General features: G+C 44.6%; 1 protein-coding gene across 2 annotated transcripts in view; it reads left to right on the top strand.

Moving 5' to 3' along the window:
• The window catches only part of MACO1 (macoilin 1), a 349,950-nt gene that overhangs the window by 115,911 nt on the left and 218,308 nt on the right, over positions 1 to 15,731 (top strand). The window contains exon 6 of one of the 2 annotated variants that reach the window (XM_078682713.1): positions 14,356 to 14,851. In XM_078682713.1, coding sequence (XP_078538839.1) covers positions 14,356 to 14,851 — 496 coding nt within the window. The remainder of the gene's footprint in view (positions 1 to 14,355; positions 14,852 to 15,731) is intronic. The other variant, XM_078682714.1, reaches the window with a different exon arrangement.

Raw genomic sequence — 15,731 nt, 5'->3', positions numbered from 1 at the left:
TAGATAGGGACATAAGGAAGGAAATAAGTGGCCAATGCGGGACAAAGAGTGGGGTAGAATTAACAAGATGTAAATGGGGAAGATACAATGTACTGAGGAATATGATTCTGGGTAAATTACTGTGAAATATCCACTAATGATCGAGACTATCGCTTGGCAACTAAGAATATGACAATGCCGATTTATTAGAATACGATGTACCAGTAGGATGATTGTAATACAATTATGAATTGGGAAGAGGTTTTGTAGAATGAATAAGCTGAATGTAATACATACAAAACACTAATGGCAATATGTTTATCCGCAGGAGAACTATACTGACGGCAACCAACCAGTGCCATATGTAGGAGAGACTCATTAATATAGTCTTGAAAAAGATGGTAATATATCGGTAAAAACCATCGAAACGCGTCGACGCTTCTCTGCACGATCAAGAGATCAAAAATACCTATCCTGTAGATAAAGAATTATAGACGTCAAGGATAGTGTCTATGATAAAAATCTCAAAAAACGTGCAACAGTTACTGACAATTTCTAGGTCTTTGTATGTCTCTCCTTTTTTTGTATTTCTCAGCTCGATATAATGTGTATAAACTGTGTTTTTTTTTTAACAATTTGTTTTTTTAAATATTTTTGTACGGGAGTTAATGCAATTCATGAATGTGTTCATGAAATTTTAATATATGTGTATAACTTGTTTTTAACATGATTGGAAATGTACAAACTCTCCTCCTGTTTTAATAAAATGAATGAATTTTAGTTTTGTTGTATTAGTATACGAGACAAGAAGGATCCTGTTGGGGATTCAGTGGGCACATTGGGTAGTTTTGAGACAAACATTTAAGTTTGTCCTATGTAAGATTGGTCTGCCAAGGGAAAAACACTCTCTTTACTTTTAAAGTACCCTATTCCCCTGGTTGTAGGGGGTCTCTCTCTAACTTGAAACACATAGCAGATATTCACAAACAATTTTATACATGACATGACAAAATATTTAATGCAAGAAACTCTATAGGTTCATCATTTTACACAAGTTTATTATTGGCAAATATCTTGGTTAAAATTATACAGTATACAATAAAATAATATGCATTCAATGGCTCAGATCAATAATATTCCAACCCTTGATCTATGAGTCGTTGGTTGCGTATATTACACGAGTTTGAAATAAAACAAAAAAGTTAATACAGTTTAAACAATTATTTCAATTGAAAATTAAAATCACATGAAGTCCTTTTGTCGACGCGTTTCGGTGCTTGGGTTTAAGTCGTGTAAACACCTTCCTCAGGACTGAACTTTATTAAAACCAGATGTCTTCTTTTTTTATTGCTTGTGAATCATAATTTTTCATGGAGTATAGGACCCTCAGGATTATTTTCTAGGTCCTCTTCGTGGGTATAATTCAACCACGGTGCTTCACTGTAAGAAATGTAGTCGTATCGTAATTGACACCATCAAGCTTAATTCTGTAGTTATACTCTTTTCCTGTACTTATATTCCACACTGCTTAAAATCATGGTATTCTCATCAGAACATTAAAAATCTTGGTACTGTGTAAGGATTCGGTGCTTCTGACTTTATTTCTGCGTTTCTTAGCGAGTCCGGTAGGTCTCGGGGATTTTTTGTCTTTCTCCCTCTTTTCCAAACCGGCCCTGCCTTGCAATTTGCAGCGGATACACCTGCGTCACGATGTCATGTCCTCTCGCGGTTCAATCAGCTAGGCTGATTGAACCGCAAGAGGACATGACATCGTGACGCTTATGCGCATACAGGTGTATCCGCTGCAAAGCTGATTGAATCGCGAGAGGACATGACATTGTGACGCTTATAATAAAGTTCAGTCCTGAGGAAGGTGTTTATACGACTTAAACCCAAGCACGGAAACGCGTCGACAAAAGGACTTCATGTGATTTTAATTTTCAATTGAAATAATTGTTTAAACTGTATAACTTTTTTGTTTTATGTCAAACTCGTGTAATATACGCAACCAACGACTCATAGATCAAGGGTTGGAATATTATTGATCTGAGCCATTGAATGCATATTATTTTATTGTATACTGTATCATTTTAACCAAGATATTTGCCAATAATAAACTTGCGTAAAATGATGAACCTATAGAGTTGCTTGCAGTAAATATTTTGTCATGTCATGTATAAAATTGTTTGTGAATATCTGCTATGTGCCAAATGGTCATTAGTTAACTGAAGAACACAGAAAGGAACTCCCCCTTTTTTTGATTGCCCATAAAGAACACTACATTCATACATCACAGTTGCAGTCTGCTCTTGAATGGCATCACCTCCGCCATACCAAGCCTTGGGTACTCTTGGAACAAGCCATCCCCTTACAACACATTATGTGGCTGAGGCCCCGAAACCGCTTCCCAACTTCACACACCTCACTGAATGCTACTGCAGCTCTCATTCGACACTGGAAATAAGTTAACTACTGTGAGGCAGCCACTAAATATCCCGCCCCTCTCTCATGTTAAACACAACCCGAAGTTCATGTCGGGTACGCTGGATACTCTCTTTATGGACTGGGGGAGGGATGTGGGGGGCAGAGAGCCTCCACTTTTGGGAGATTTGTACCAAGTTGGGGTTGCGTTACAGGCAGACTGTAGGCAGCGCTTTTACTAGACTACTGTGGACGAGTCTTGCCGTACCCAACTTCTCCATTGGGTGAAGACACCGTTAGTTAAAGGTTTTTGGTAGCAGAGCCAAAATACCTTTGGGGATTCTCTTCTCGAGGGGGGCCACCCAGGAAGGGTATCACTCACCTGTATGCGCAATAGGTGGCATTTCCCAGCCACTGCAACACCCTTAACAGTCACGATGGGAGCAAGACTTGTGGATCACTGTAGGCTACGACAATTGGTAGCCGGGCTGGATGCGTGTGGCCAGGACCTCTATTTGTCTCCAACATAAGCGTAATGCCTAGACCATACTCACCAAATGGTATTGCACATCTCTCTAACTTCATGAATGGTGGGACCCCCAGATCTTTGCTGGAGGAAGATGCATGGCCAGGGGCACTTACCCAGATGTGATGGCAATTCATAGATGTATTATGCTTCTGGTCGAAGGATCTTCTCCTGATCCACCAAATTTGCTGTGTGACCCTCCCAATAGAAGCCTTGGTGTATTTGCTGGGGAAGACGGGGGAGGACTCCCTTTTCATTGTATAATTTTTTTAAATAGCATTTGTGATTTCTTTAATAGAAATGTTGTCAATTCTTTCTTGTTTTTTGCACTTGGAATAAGTCAAAATCCTTTTTTTTTTTTTAAAGAAAACTAATTGTTTTGTATGTTCCCTCTACAACATTGCATTGATATAAAAAGAATGGGATATAGGAGACCATGTGCAAAGTGAAATTTAATTGTATGTTTTTTTTAATGATCTTTTAATGTTTTTATTTGTTTTTGTACATGCATGTTGAATTACTAGAACAAATATCATACGTTTTTTATATATATTTGGGTTCAGTGTGATGAGAATAGTAAGTCCGTGGGAGTTTGTTGATATATGAATGTATGGATCAGAGTTAGATTTTGTTTTGTAGGGGATTTCTTCTTGTTTATACTGCATTGCACCCTATCCCCTACATAAGTAAGGGTACCTCTCAATATTTGATAATTTTATGAAAGAATACAGGCCCTGGGACCTGATTGACAGGGACCCAGGGCACATCAAGTCAGGTTGCATCAGAAATCTGGCAAAAAGTTAGGGGGCGGGGGTTTTGCAACAGAAACCCACTTTCCCACGCCATCATTTGTCCCTATTCGAAAACAGGCATTCAAGTACCCCCCTCCCTGACAATTCAAGTATAATCAGTTTGCAGGGAGTCCCCCGCAATCCTTCAATGTGGAACTGTATCAGCTGGGACATCACTACTGTGCAAGAGGGGCAGTGGCCGGAGGAGGGACCGGCACCAATGCTCTATGCGCCCATTCCTTAACAAATCCGAAAGTCTTTAGGGCACAGTGTATGACTTATCCATTCTTTCCAGAAAGCGCTCGCAATACTGGCTCTCCACTCTTTCTGGGAAAGCCCAGCAGCCGCAGATTATTCCTCCTTGATTGTCCCTCAGTGTCCTCCACTTGACGCTCCAAGGTGCCTAAGACCTCTGTCAGCCGAGAGACCTGTTGTTTGAACTGTTGGACCTCCATCTGCAGAGAAGCATTCTGCATTCCACCTTCCGCGCACAGAAGGTTCACTTCAGTGGATCCCCTGCAATTTGACATTCAAGAGCCGTTTTAGAGCCCTGTATTGCCACCAAGATGTCACCACGTGATCGTTTTTCCGAATGCTCCATGGAATGTTCCGTCGTGCCCGAGGGACCCTGCCGAGTTAATCTATAGGTGATCTGGCAAGGGGTGATGTACTGAGTAACAGTTTTCCCCTGCTGTTGTCCCTGGGATCTGTCTTTCTCTATACTGCAGGTGCAAGCAGTAAGTACCAAACACTCATTAGACTCCAGGATATAAAGATCCCCCCGTGTCTGTCTGGACAGGCAGTGGTTGCTGCGAGGGAGAAGAAATGTAATATCGGGCCTATTGCCCAAGCGTGCAATCTGCCCCATCAGCGGGCACGGGCAAAGTAGTAGATTTGGGGGGAGCGAAGTACAGGTTCATAATAAGTAATACGCAGTGTCCTCCAGAGGCAGCATCCACATTGGGGCTGCAACGAGATCCAGGTGACCACCACCCATCAGCAGGACAGTTATCCGGCAAAGCAGCCGTCCAGGTGTCACCCCATGCTCCAATGGGTAAGGCTAATTCTGTAATATGAGCAAAGAGCTTAGGGACTGCTCCAAGCCTCATCTTCTCCTGGTCTGTCCAGCAGACTGGAGACCCAAGCGTCCAGCAGGACCCCGGAAAGATAGGACCCAAGGCCTCTCACACAAGGCAGTGTTCCAGTCCAACACAGGGCTCACACATCACCTGAGCACCCCCGCCCACCGGTCGCCCTGGGTGAGAGGGCTCTCCGGCTTCATATTTCGGAGTATATTACAATAATTGCATTTTCCAGTATTTCCAATAGTCGGTCCCCAGAGGGTCCCCTCAGCGATTCTTCAGGAGCACTACAGTGAGTAGGTTGTTGTGTCCACCTCCCCTCAGTCTCTTCCTGCAGTTCCACTGTCAACTGCGCCGCCCCCAGGGTGCCAGGCTGCCCAGTCCGTACAGTCATCCCCAAAAGTGAGGTCTGCCCACCCTCCGGTCATGATGGCCGCTCCCCCGAGGGGGCGCACAACAGAAGGTCACGCATGTTGCCTCTGGCAAAGTCGCTCTGCGCTCGAGCGCTGGCACCTTCAGGCCTCCGCCGCTCTAGTCCCAGGGTCAGTTCGGGCCCTTTAATCTCCAAGTGGCAAAAGGACAGGGGGAGGAGGAATTCAGTACACCACTTCATCAGGAAACCCTGATGGGGCCAGTCAGTCCATCCATTTGGCGTTACCAAGGCCTCACTGTCAGTTGGGGCATTCGAGATCGCTGTAGCAGTGCACCCACACTTCCACAGGGGGCTCTGCCGCAGCACACTCACAGGCCCCTGTTCAGGGCCTCACAGAAGCAGTGATGGCACCCTCTGAGGACTCCTCGCATCTCCCAGGTGTTTGGCCATACCAGTCCCTGGGCTGCGCTACAGTCCCAGTCAGGCTCCTCTGGGACGGTCGCTACTCAGCGGGCGACCTCCCCCACAAGCAGCGCAGGTGTGGGAGGAATGGGTCATACTCGGGTATGAAGCGTCAGTTTAGATAGGATGATGCAGGTTTCTGTGACGGAGCTCCCTGAGGATCTCGTCCTGTCGGCCATTTTGGCTGGCCACACCCTGGCTCCAGTTGATTTCTGATGATGATTGAGCTTGAAGGAGGTAAGAGAGTCAAGTACCCTCGAAGGACAAGTCCCAAAGAGAAAAGAACCTAGCCAACGTTGAGATGATGAAGAGCTCACTGAAGACGGAAATAGATGTACTAATTAAAAAGAAGAAAGTAATTGAGGAATCTATGGAAGATCATAAGGTACCTAAACCCTTGGTTGTTAAGAGACCAAGACCGTAAGCATAACTGCCCAAGTCTGCAGAACCCCCACAAGTGATAGGAGCAGGACAAGAGATGGGGAGGAAGAATTCATATACACACACCCTGAAGCAGTGACACTTTGGGAACACTTTTTAAAGCATATGCTGCCCAGTAGAAGGTATACATTTACCTGTTAGGACCTTCAACACTAGATGATATCTCTGTACCACAGCCTAATGAAAAGAGCTGCCAGGTGCCTGTGGGATACAAGTAGAGGTAGAAAATGAAAACCCCTGTTCCCTTTTAGAAACTTTGAGTCCTGCACTAGAAATAACCAATTCCTGCATATTCTACCCAGTATATTACAATAGGGAAGAGAAGTCTTTAACAAGTAGGCATCTGCTATAGACGTCTCCCCTAACATAAAGAAAAACTACAGGGATTCCACACAGGCTGAAAAATCCATCCATTCTCATGTGGAACCTGAATTCTTGATTTTCACAGTAAGGAAAAGAGCCATGTTGCAAGCATCCATGCCCTTCCTTCCTTCCCCTGGGTATTGTATAGAGTTCACAAAGATGCCATTTGCAATGCCACCAAAACAACAAATGCCAGAGATTTCAGGAATAAATCCTGCAAAAGGAAGTCTAAGCACTAACTGAAAATATAGCAATAAAGACAGTCCCTCTTCAGGAGCTAAACACTACTCTGTGTAATTTTTGTTCCCAAATCAAGACTTGACCATGCAGTTTGACAACAAATTTGTAAAAACCCAGATATTTCAGGTGACTGTACTGCTGGATGTCATACCTCTTTTAGAAAAGGATGACCTGACTACCATAGATTTAAAGGACGCCTACTTCCACATTCTGATTCGTCCATAACACAGAAGATACCTCCTGCTTGTGATAATGGTGGTACATTACCAGTTCTAAATGTTACCCTTTTGTATGAAATCTGCACAGTGTTTACCAGGACCCTGGCCGTGGTAGCCGCCCAACTTAGGAAGCAGTCTATGCATGCAAATCCTTTCCCAGAAAACTGGGCATATGGGACAACCAAATATAAGAGGACAATAGTCGGCCCAGGAGCCAAGCAAGCACATTAGGTACTTGAAGTTGATAAACATTGTTATGTCACCAAAAACATTCCTGTCAAGTTTAGGGGAAGAGACTACAAATTCGAAGAGGTTACACAACTGCTGAGGCGTACCGGAACAAGTGGCCGGGTGGGTTGGGGGAGGTTGCCCACTATCAAAACTAGCTCAGTCTATTTACACGTGGACAATTGCAGAAAAATGCAGTTGGTAACAGACCATGTTCAGCAGTAGACAAAGCTCATGTAAACAAACATTTCCCACAAATGGGAAATAAAACAAGAACTAGCAGATGCAGTATTGCAGCTGGTAGACCTGTTCGCGACCACAGAAAACATCCTTCAGAAAATGTAGCTCTAGTGGTCTGTGATGGTGTTGTAACAGAGCAAATGGTGGATGTTCACGTATGTGTAGTAACCAATAAAATTGGGTGGGGGCTGAGTTATCTGTGGGCTCGGTCATTGGAAGCAAGCAAAGCAATTTAAGGTAAGTTGGGCAGGTTCATTTGTTAAATTCGGAGTAGAGGATGTGAATGAAGGGTGCCCACATTTTCGGATAGGAGTCGCTTTTCTGATCAATAGCTAGAGACAGTTTTTCCGTTCCCACTATAAACCATAATTTATGGAGTTAAGCGGTATGGTCAGGTGCCCTATCAATGCAGCACGGAGAGAGAATCACCTGGTGGGCCGCTCCTAACGCTAGGGCAGTTTCTTCCCTCTTAGGGAGCAAATCGGGTAAATAAGGGGAATACGAAGCCCCTGGATAGTATAGGCCAGGAATCTCAGGATTGCAGTGTTGAAGCCTTTGTGTATGTCGTTTGCTATATGTTTCCAGTAGTGGTCTAGTTTTGGGCAGTGCCATAAAAGAGAACAAAGTGCCTGTATCACCACAACTCCGCCAATACTTTTTCGAGCATTCCAGGTTCCACGCCTGGAGCCGAGCTGGAGACAGGAAACAGTAGGATACTATCTTGTATCCTGTTTCAGTTCTTGCCATGTTGTGTGCTGGGTACCAGGCTCTGTACAAGATGTCCTCCCAATCTTTGTCAGAGAGAGCACTGCCAAGTTTAGTCTGCCATCAATTCTGGCCCATAGTTTTGGATGGTGATGTCCCTTTACCTAGCAGTACGTAGAGCTCTGTGATGAAATGCTGGGTGTCTTTTTTTGAGAATTACCCATTTCTCGAAGGGCATGAGGGGCTTCCCTGCGTGTGGCCTAACAGAGGACTGCACCCTTCACTGTCATACTTGAGTCTTGGATACAGCCTGTCTCATCAAGGGTGTACCCAGATTTTAGGTGTTTAAATGGAATGATCCCTTGGCCATCGAACATACATCCTATGTGTTTACACGCACCTTCTTGGCAGCTCCAGAACCTGTTGTGTTGCATCCCCTGGGTGAAATCTCGGTTAGAGTGAATTGGGGCCATTGGGGATGGGAAGGAGGTCGGGATGGCTTTGGTCACTACAACGTCCCATACTCTGAAAATGGAGCCAGTCACCGAGAAGGAACAGAGACCCCACGTCCACTGGGGTGCCAGGGCTCTTTCCATATACGAGAGCCCGCTACTGCCTGGTCCATGAAGCACCAGTGTTTCTCAGAGGCTGGACAGCTCCACTCCACAGAAAACAGAGCTGAGAGGCCTGGTATTATTATTATTATTATTATTATTATTATTATTATTATTATTATTATTATTATTATTATTATTATTATTAAGCGTTCTTATATAGCGCTCGATTACCCGTAGGCATCTCGGCGCTTGCCTTGGGAACCCGTACTGGTTTTTCCCTGTGAGATACCCGTACTGGGCATCCCCAAGGTGAAAGCCAGGCATCCCGCCGCGGGGGGCCGTAGTGGAGATTAAGCAAGCTGATGCCCAGAGCTGCAGAGTGTGAACCTGTGACTCGAGTAGGCACCGAAACGAGAATTATCGAGTCCGTGGATATTTGGGCTCAAGACCCTGTTGCGTCGGGAATTGAACCCTGGTCCCGGGTCTGACCTCTGCTTCAGGGTCTGCCGCCTCTAACCACTGAGCCACACTTCTCCACTTCTAGTAGAGCATTAGCATAGGCATGGCTAATCTGCCTTCCTGCGTTGGACGATAGAGTTGGTACTTTTGAAAGGGGGGTTTCTTCCCATCCCAGATACATTTGTTGAGTTCTAATTGCAAGGAGCGCAGTGTGTGTTTCAGTGGGGCTAATGGAAGGGTCTGAAAGAGATAGACAATGAGCAGCAGGGTGGTCATTTTGAGAGCAGAGATTCTACCCAGCCATGAAAGGCTGAGGTGGCGCCAAGTGTTTAGATCAGCGAGTATTTGCGAGATAAGGGCAGCATAGTTGATTGTTATTGTTTTCGAGATGGAGCAATCAAGTTTGATGCCGAGTTAGTGTATAAACTCCTTTGCACATTCGAAAGAGAACTCTGAGCGGAGGTGAGCTTCCTGATGTGAGTCTATAGAGAGGTTTAGGATCTGGGATTTTGCATCCTAACTTTAAACCTGGATACCTTCCCAAAAGCCTGGAGTTCTGCAACGAGGGCGGGGAGAGATGACACCTAGTCAGTGATGGCTAGAATCACATAGTCAGCGTGTAGACTGCTGAGATAGTGGTAGCCGCCTAAAGGTATTCCAGAGATTGCTGGGTGTGACCTAATCCTGGGTGCTTGGGCCTACATGTATAGAGCGAATAGAAGAGATTAGAGATGCCCCCTGAAAAACGATCAGCCTCTGGTGCGTTCTGTGACTGGTACACACCAACCTGCCACCTTGAGACATGTTTCTGGACCCCTGGGGTGGGAGCCTTCGCTCCCTAAGCCCAGAAACAAAGCCTTTCCTGGGCGGAGGTGGTCACACCTCCCCCAGGTCAGGAAGAGCCATCTGTGGCAGGGGTTCTTCAATGACCTTGCCGCCTTTGTAATGCTACCCCCAGCCTCTCCTGCTATCAGGAGCAGGCCCCCTTCTTGTCTACCCTCCTTTTTTGGCTGGAAAAATTAGCACAATCCAGAAGGTGTCCCCACCTCTGCCAAAAACCACGCTTTCAGTTGGGGGAGGCGAGGTGAAGCCCACTGTTCAGTGCCCACCATTTTGCAGATGACAGGCACTCTCCTATCAGGATTAGGGCTTGTGCCCACTCCCCCCATATGGGGTGAGCACACCAAGGGTGTAGTCACCCTAAGGTCAGTACCCCTTTGGAGACTACTAAAATAGTATTTAGGGGGCAGCCTTGAACCAAGAAGACCAATTCCCGCAACCTACAAAGGACTCTGTGCACTCTATACCTCATTTTGGTATAGTATATACAGAGCCAACTTCTTACACTGGCCTTCCTCAAAATATCCTCTTTGGTTTGAAAGTCATGTACACAGGCTAAAATGTCTGGCGGTTTGGCATTGGGGCCCCCAGATCAGCCAAACCGGTGTACATTATCCAAATAGAGATCAACATCTTCCTTCCACTCCAGAATGGATCGGAATAACACCTGGGTGTATCCTCGATTATCTGAGCTTTCAGAACCCAGGAGGACACCTCTGAGGCAAATATTGTTGCGCCAGGATCTGTTCTCATGGTTCTCCACCTGGGCCCGGAGGTCGTTGTGTTGTTCATGGAGGCAGATGATCTCTTAGCGCAGCTGTTCTTCTCCTTCGCCTCTCATGGTTTAATTGTCTTCCAGGGTAGCAACCCGCTCTCCCACTGAGGACAGGACTTGTCTTAGTTCACACATGTCCTTAGAGAGGTCCTTTTTGAGGTCATGGATATCAGCCTTTATTGAGTCAAAAAGAGCAGCCAAGAATGCCTGGGTCACCGGGGCCTGGTCTGAGTCGGAGGTCTCCTCTGACGCAGTTTGTGAAGAGTGCTGTGAGATAGAGGCTGAGTCTTTGGCACGGGCTGGTGTGGAGCCGGTGAGCTTTTCCTGCACTGATTGGTTGCGTTTATTTTTCGTTGCTACCTCATTTGTGGGGGAGGGGCTATGTGCAACGGGGCCCTGTACATCCGTTAGTTAGCAGGGCCTGCCTTTGGAGAGGCCCTCTTTACACCGCCACACTCCATAATATCCAGGGCGGTGGTGATCGGAGGATGTTTATGGAGCAGAAGGGTGCACAGTTGCCCTGCGCAGAGGCGGGAGCCTCCCGGCTCCTGCGAGGTTTGGTAAGGCTGACCTTATGCGATTCCCCCGATGGGTAATGTCCCAGACAGCGGCCTTTGCGCCTCTTTTACTTGCCCCATTTACTAAAGTTCATCCAGAGCATTGGGTCCCCCCAACGTTGGGCAAACAGTGCTGCATGCTTTGTACTCCCCGGGTCTTCCTATCCTGCCATAACGGTTCAAGCAGCAGGCTTCTCAATGTCTCACCCTGGGGGCCCCTGGTCGCTGCTCAAGAGACAGTGGGGCCAGCCTTGATGATACGGGCTTGAGGGGCCTTCTGCAGCATCCATTGGCGCTGCTAGTCAGTGGTGATGCCCTCAGGGGGCTCTCCGCAGGCAGGGTCCTCTTCAGTGGGCCCAGGCCTTGACGCATAACTGCCAGGGAGCAGAGCCCATGCCTTCTTCAACATCGGAAACACCTGGCAATCAGGGCCACATGTCTGGAGGTTGCGTCTGTGAGGCTGCTGCTTGTTGCCTCAAGTTCACCAGTGCTGATGGGCAAGGCGGGACTCTTAAGTGCGGGGCTGGGAAGGTTTAGGGCAATGGCCGGCTGCCCGTTTGCTTTCTCCTCTGTGGAAGAGGATAGGACGTTCTGCTACGCGGCCTGAGCCACAATGCCTAGACGGCTGCCAGTGTACTTTTCCGGCGGCATCTAACCAAGCACTGCAGTTGCTGCACAATGTATCTGCAGCCCCCAAATACCCCCCCTCCCCCCACACCCCTTTTCCCCTCCGCACCCGCCGCTCCTGAGCTGTCGCTGTGGTCTATGCAGGGAGATTCACTGCTATTTGTGGGCCAGGAACATCGCTTAACGCAACAAAGAAAGGCCTGGGTGGCGGAGGAACAAGAAAAGCAACCTACTCTGCTGCTATCTTGGCCAGCACAACTCCTACCCCCCAGACATTTGTTTCTATAGTCAGTTCTTCTTATTTTATGAGCAGGGCTAACCATCTCATTCAACAAGCTGACATTTCTTTAGGAAACAAAGCCCAGAATCAGAAAAGCAATTAAACTGATGTTGCAAGGGCACATTGTTTGGGGTTTTCTTGTTATCAGCCTTGTTTCTACAGGCAGTTCATCTTGTACATTTAAGAAGGCAGCCTTGCTCATAGGTGAATGCTTAACTTAGAGTTCGGTAAATTGGAGGTGCATGAAAAAATAACTGATTGTGAGTAAAGTGGGACAGGGTCAATGAGTGTGGGAAGGGGGTGTCAGGTAGGCATTAAAAAAAAAAAATTTCTGTGACTACTTCGTTGGTCTTATAACCTACAGACCTGAAAATATATTGTAATGCATATGCCTTAAAAGAAAAATGATTCCAAATTAAACTAACCTGTGATGCTGCATTGTTTTGGCAGGGAAGCTCAGCAATCACTATAGAATTCAGATGCCTGTGGTTGTAACCGGAGGGTTGTTCCTAGTTGGTGCACTGGGGAAAAGTGGTGCATTTTTATAACGCTACAAGGTCCCATCCTGTGGCAGCAATGCAATTCATCTATTTATTACATACAGTAGGCTATACAATATAAAAAAAAAGATCTGATCACACAATGTAAGCCTAGCTGATGCAAAATGTGTAAAAGATGTGAATTTTTTTTTTCTAGTAGTCTTTGAAAAAGCTGTGTTTCTCTTTTTTCTTCTCCATAGTATCCCACCCTACCCTGTATCCTTCGGAAAGTCACGGTATTCATGCAGCCCTCTGGCACTCTCAAACTACTTTTTGGCCACCGACAAAATGTTTGAGAGTACCTCTGATAAAGAGTAACGTGGCTGAAGGCAGTGTTCCTTTATAAAGTATTGGCTACTTTATCCCTTATAGTACATGGCCACTCAACCACCCCTCCTGCAAACCATTTAAATCCTTGCTGTCTTTCTCTTTCATTTGAAAGGGGAAGTATGGTTGCAGACATAAAGAATACCAGTGGACTCTATTTTGAAATTAATCACAACAGAAAATCAGTCATTAATTTGACGGACAATGATATTCAAATCAGTCTAATTTAAGTCGTAATTAAAAACTTCAGAGACTGAGAATTTCTTGATAAAAGGCAGAGGGAGTCTGTTTTTCCTGTAATTATCTTTAGTGTGCAAAAAATAAACATGTTGCTATAAGTATCTGCTTTCTGCTCTTCACTGTTTATTTGAGAAGAACAGACCACAAGATTCAAATGTCTGTCCTGTTTGTGAATTGTTTAAACTGCATTTGAAGTTAAGCACCTTAACCTGCCTTGCACCTGGGCTGCTTGGCTCTGGCAGAAGGCATCATGACAACAGAACTTCATTATTATAGGCGACTAGAGGCGTCAGAAGGCACATGTGTTAGGACAATTAGTAATATAAATCCACAAGGACATAGTATGCTAAAATAATCAGAATATACCTTTTTCAATTTAAAGCTTAATTCTTGTCATTGCACGCAGTACATGAAAAAGCGAAGTATGATTTAGTAATGCCACCATGTGAAAGCATTTAAAAAAACATTTTAATGTGAAACCTACTACGATTACAAGCTCTAATAATTAATGGAGAGAGAGTGGATGGAATCTGGGATTTTGCATGTACTGATTACAGTATTGTTTATTGTAATAGCTAGCAGAGATTAGGAAAGATATATTAGTAGTGGAGGATGGATGTAAAAAAATCTGTACTTGATTCACAGTTGAAATCTCATGTTTTAATGTATAACCGCATGGAAAGGTAAGGAAATTTATTACTGCACTTCTATTTTTGTGGCATGGAATTTGTTCTGTAATGTGTAAGGATATTGCCTTCAGTTTAATGAAATCTACACTTATGTGTAAGTGTAACTTGTAAAAGAGTTATATAGAATAGATTTATGCATTTGTTCTGAAACAATCTCATTTGAACAACTGTTTTAAAGGCAATAAACCTCTCTGTTGTGGATGGCTAATTTTAAATTTGCAACTTGAGAGCTAGGAAAAATATTTTTCATTGCAACTCAAAATATTGTTAAACTTGACACAGCTTACTAACATTACTATGCCTTATTCTGTTATTTTGCATTCACCTTTGCACCCATTATCAAGTTTCTTGTGCCAAGAAATACAATGTGGCTTTACTATATCTTTTATTCTGCAGCAGCCAAAGGATTATCAGATCTGGATTCTACAATCCTCTTACAGCACAACGGGAGCATAACAAACAGTAAAAAGGTCTCTACAACATTGCCAGAACTTGAATACAGAGAGAGGGCAAAAGAAAAGGACAAGGATGCCAAAAAACACAACCTTGGAATAAATAATAATATTTTACAGCCCGTAGACTCTAAAGTTCAAGAGATTGAATATATGGAAAATCATATCAATACCAAAAGATTAAATAATGATCTTCTGGGAAGTACAGAAAACCTCTTAAAAGAGGACTCATGCACTGCATCCTCAAAAAATTACAAAAATGTTACAGGGGTTGTGAACTCCTCGCCACATAATCACAGCGCTTCTAATGGGAGCATTCCTTCTAACAACAAGAATGAGAAAAAACAGAAGTGCACTAGCAAGAGTCCAAGTGCACACAAGGACATCATAGAAAATTGTATTCCAAATAACCAACTTAGCAAACCAGATGCACTGCTAAGGTAAGTTTGAGGTGGGCTTTGTCTTTGTAAGTTTTTCTTGTAGTATTGTAATTCTAACTTACTGATGCATCTTTTCTGTGAAGCCGGGTCTGGTGGCTTATTCGACTAAGGGGTCCACTGAAGGAGCCTGTGATCGACCTCATTTTCACAGTTTCAAATCCCGGTGGGTCTCCTCAGCATTTCATCCTTCGGAGATCGATAAAATGAATACCATTGAGTTGGGTAACAAAGAACATCTGTTAATCAGTGCCAAGATACCCTTCTGGGTGAACGTGCGCTTTACAAATACACATGTTATGATATTACTTTGTGCATCTTTTCTCATATATCACTTTGTGCATTACCCAGTTAGATGTATTTCACCATGTTATTTCTGTTACAAATTATATGTAGTGTCAAATGTTTAGAAGACGTAGTTTTCCACTGCAGGGTGTCTAGTTGCCTAATGGATTGAGTGCACATTTTGTATGTGTGAAGCTGCACAACCCTTGATGGCAATATGAATTGCAAGTTCTGGCTAGAAAATATTTTTAGCTACTTTTTTATCCCTCTTTGACGTGGGTGGGTGTGAAACTATTTTTCTCCTGCTTGTCTCTGTACACTATTGACCTTTACCACAATCTCTGATTTCACTGACTGTCCACTGCTGTTCTGACATAAGATTGGGGGAGGAGCAAAGGCCTGTAGAATTTGTCACAGAGTCCTATTAACAAGCACTTTGGGAACTCTGTCACCCTTGCCTCAAATCACAAGGATCCCTTGGAGTAGAAATTTGCCTAAACTATCATTGCTATAGAACTACCTTAGCTTTTTGTTTTTGACATCACATCAGCTGAGTTTGGCTTTCAGTCCTTGTGATCTACACTTTCTTCATACGTCT

Source organism: Lissotriton helveticus, chromosome 3_1 (genome assembly GCF_964261635.1).
Source record: "Lissotriton helveticus chromosome 3_1, aLisHel1.1, whole genome shotgun sequence".
In the NCBI taxonomy this organism is placed as follows: Eukaryota; Metazoa; Chordata; class Amphibia; order Caudata; family Salamandridae; genus Lissotriton; species Lissotriton helveticus.
This window is presented reverse-complemented; position numbering and strand designations above follow the sequence as displayed.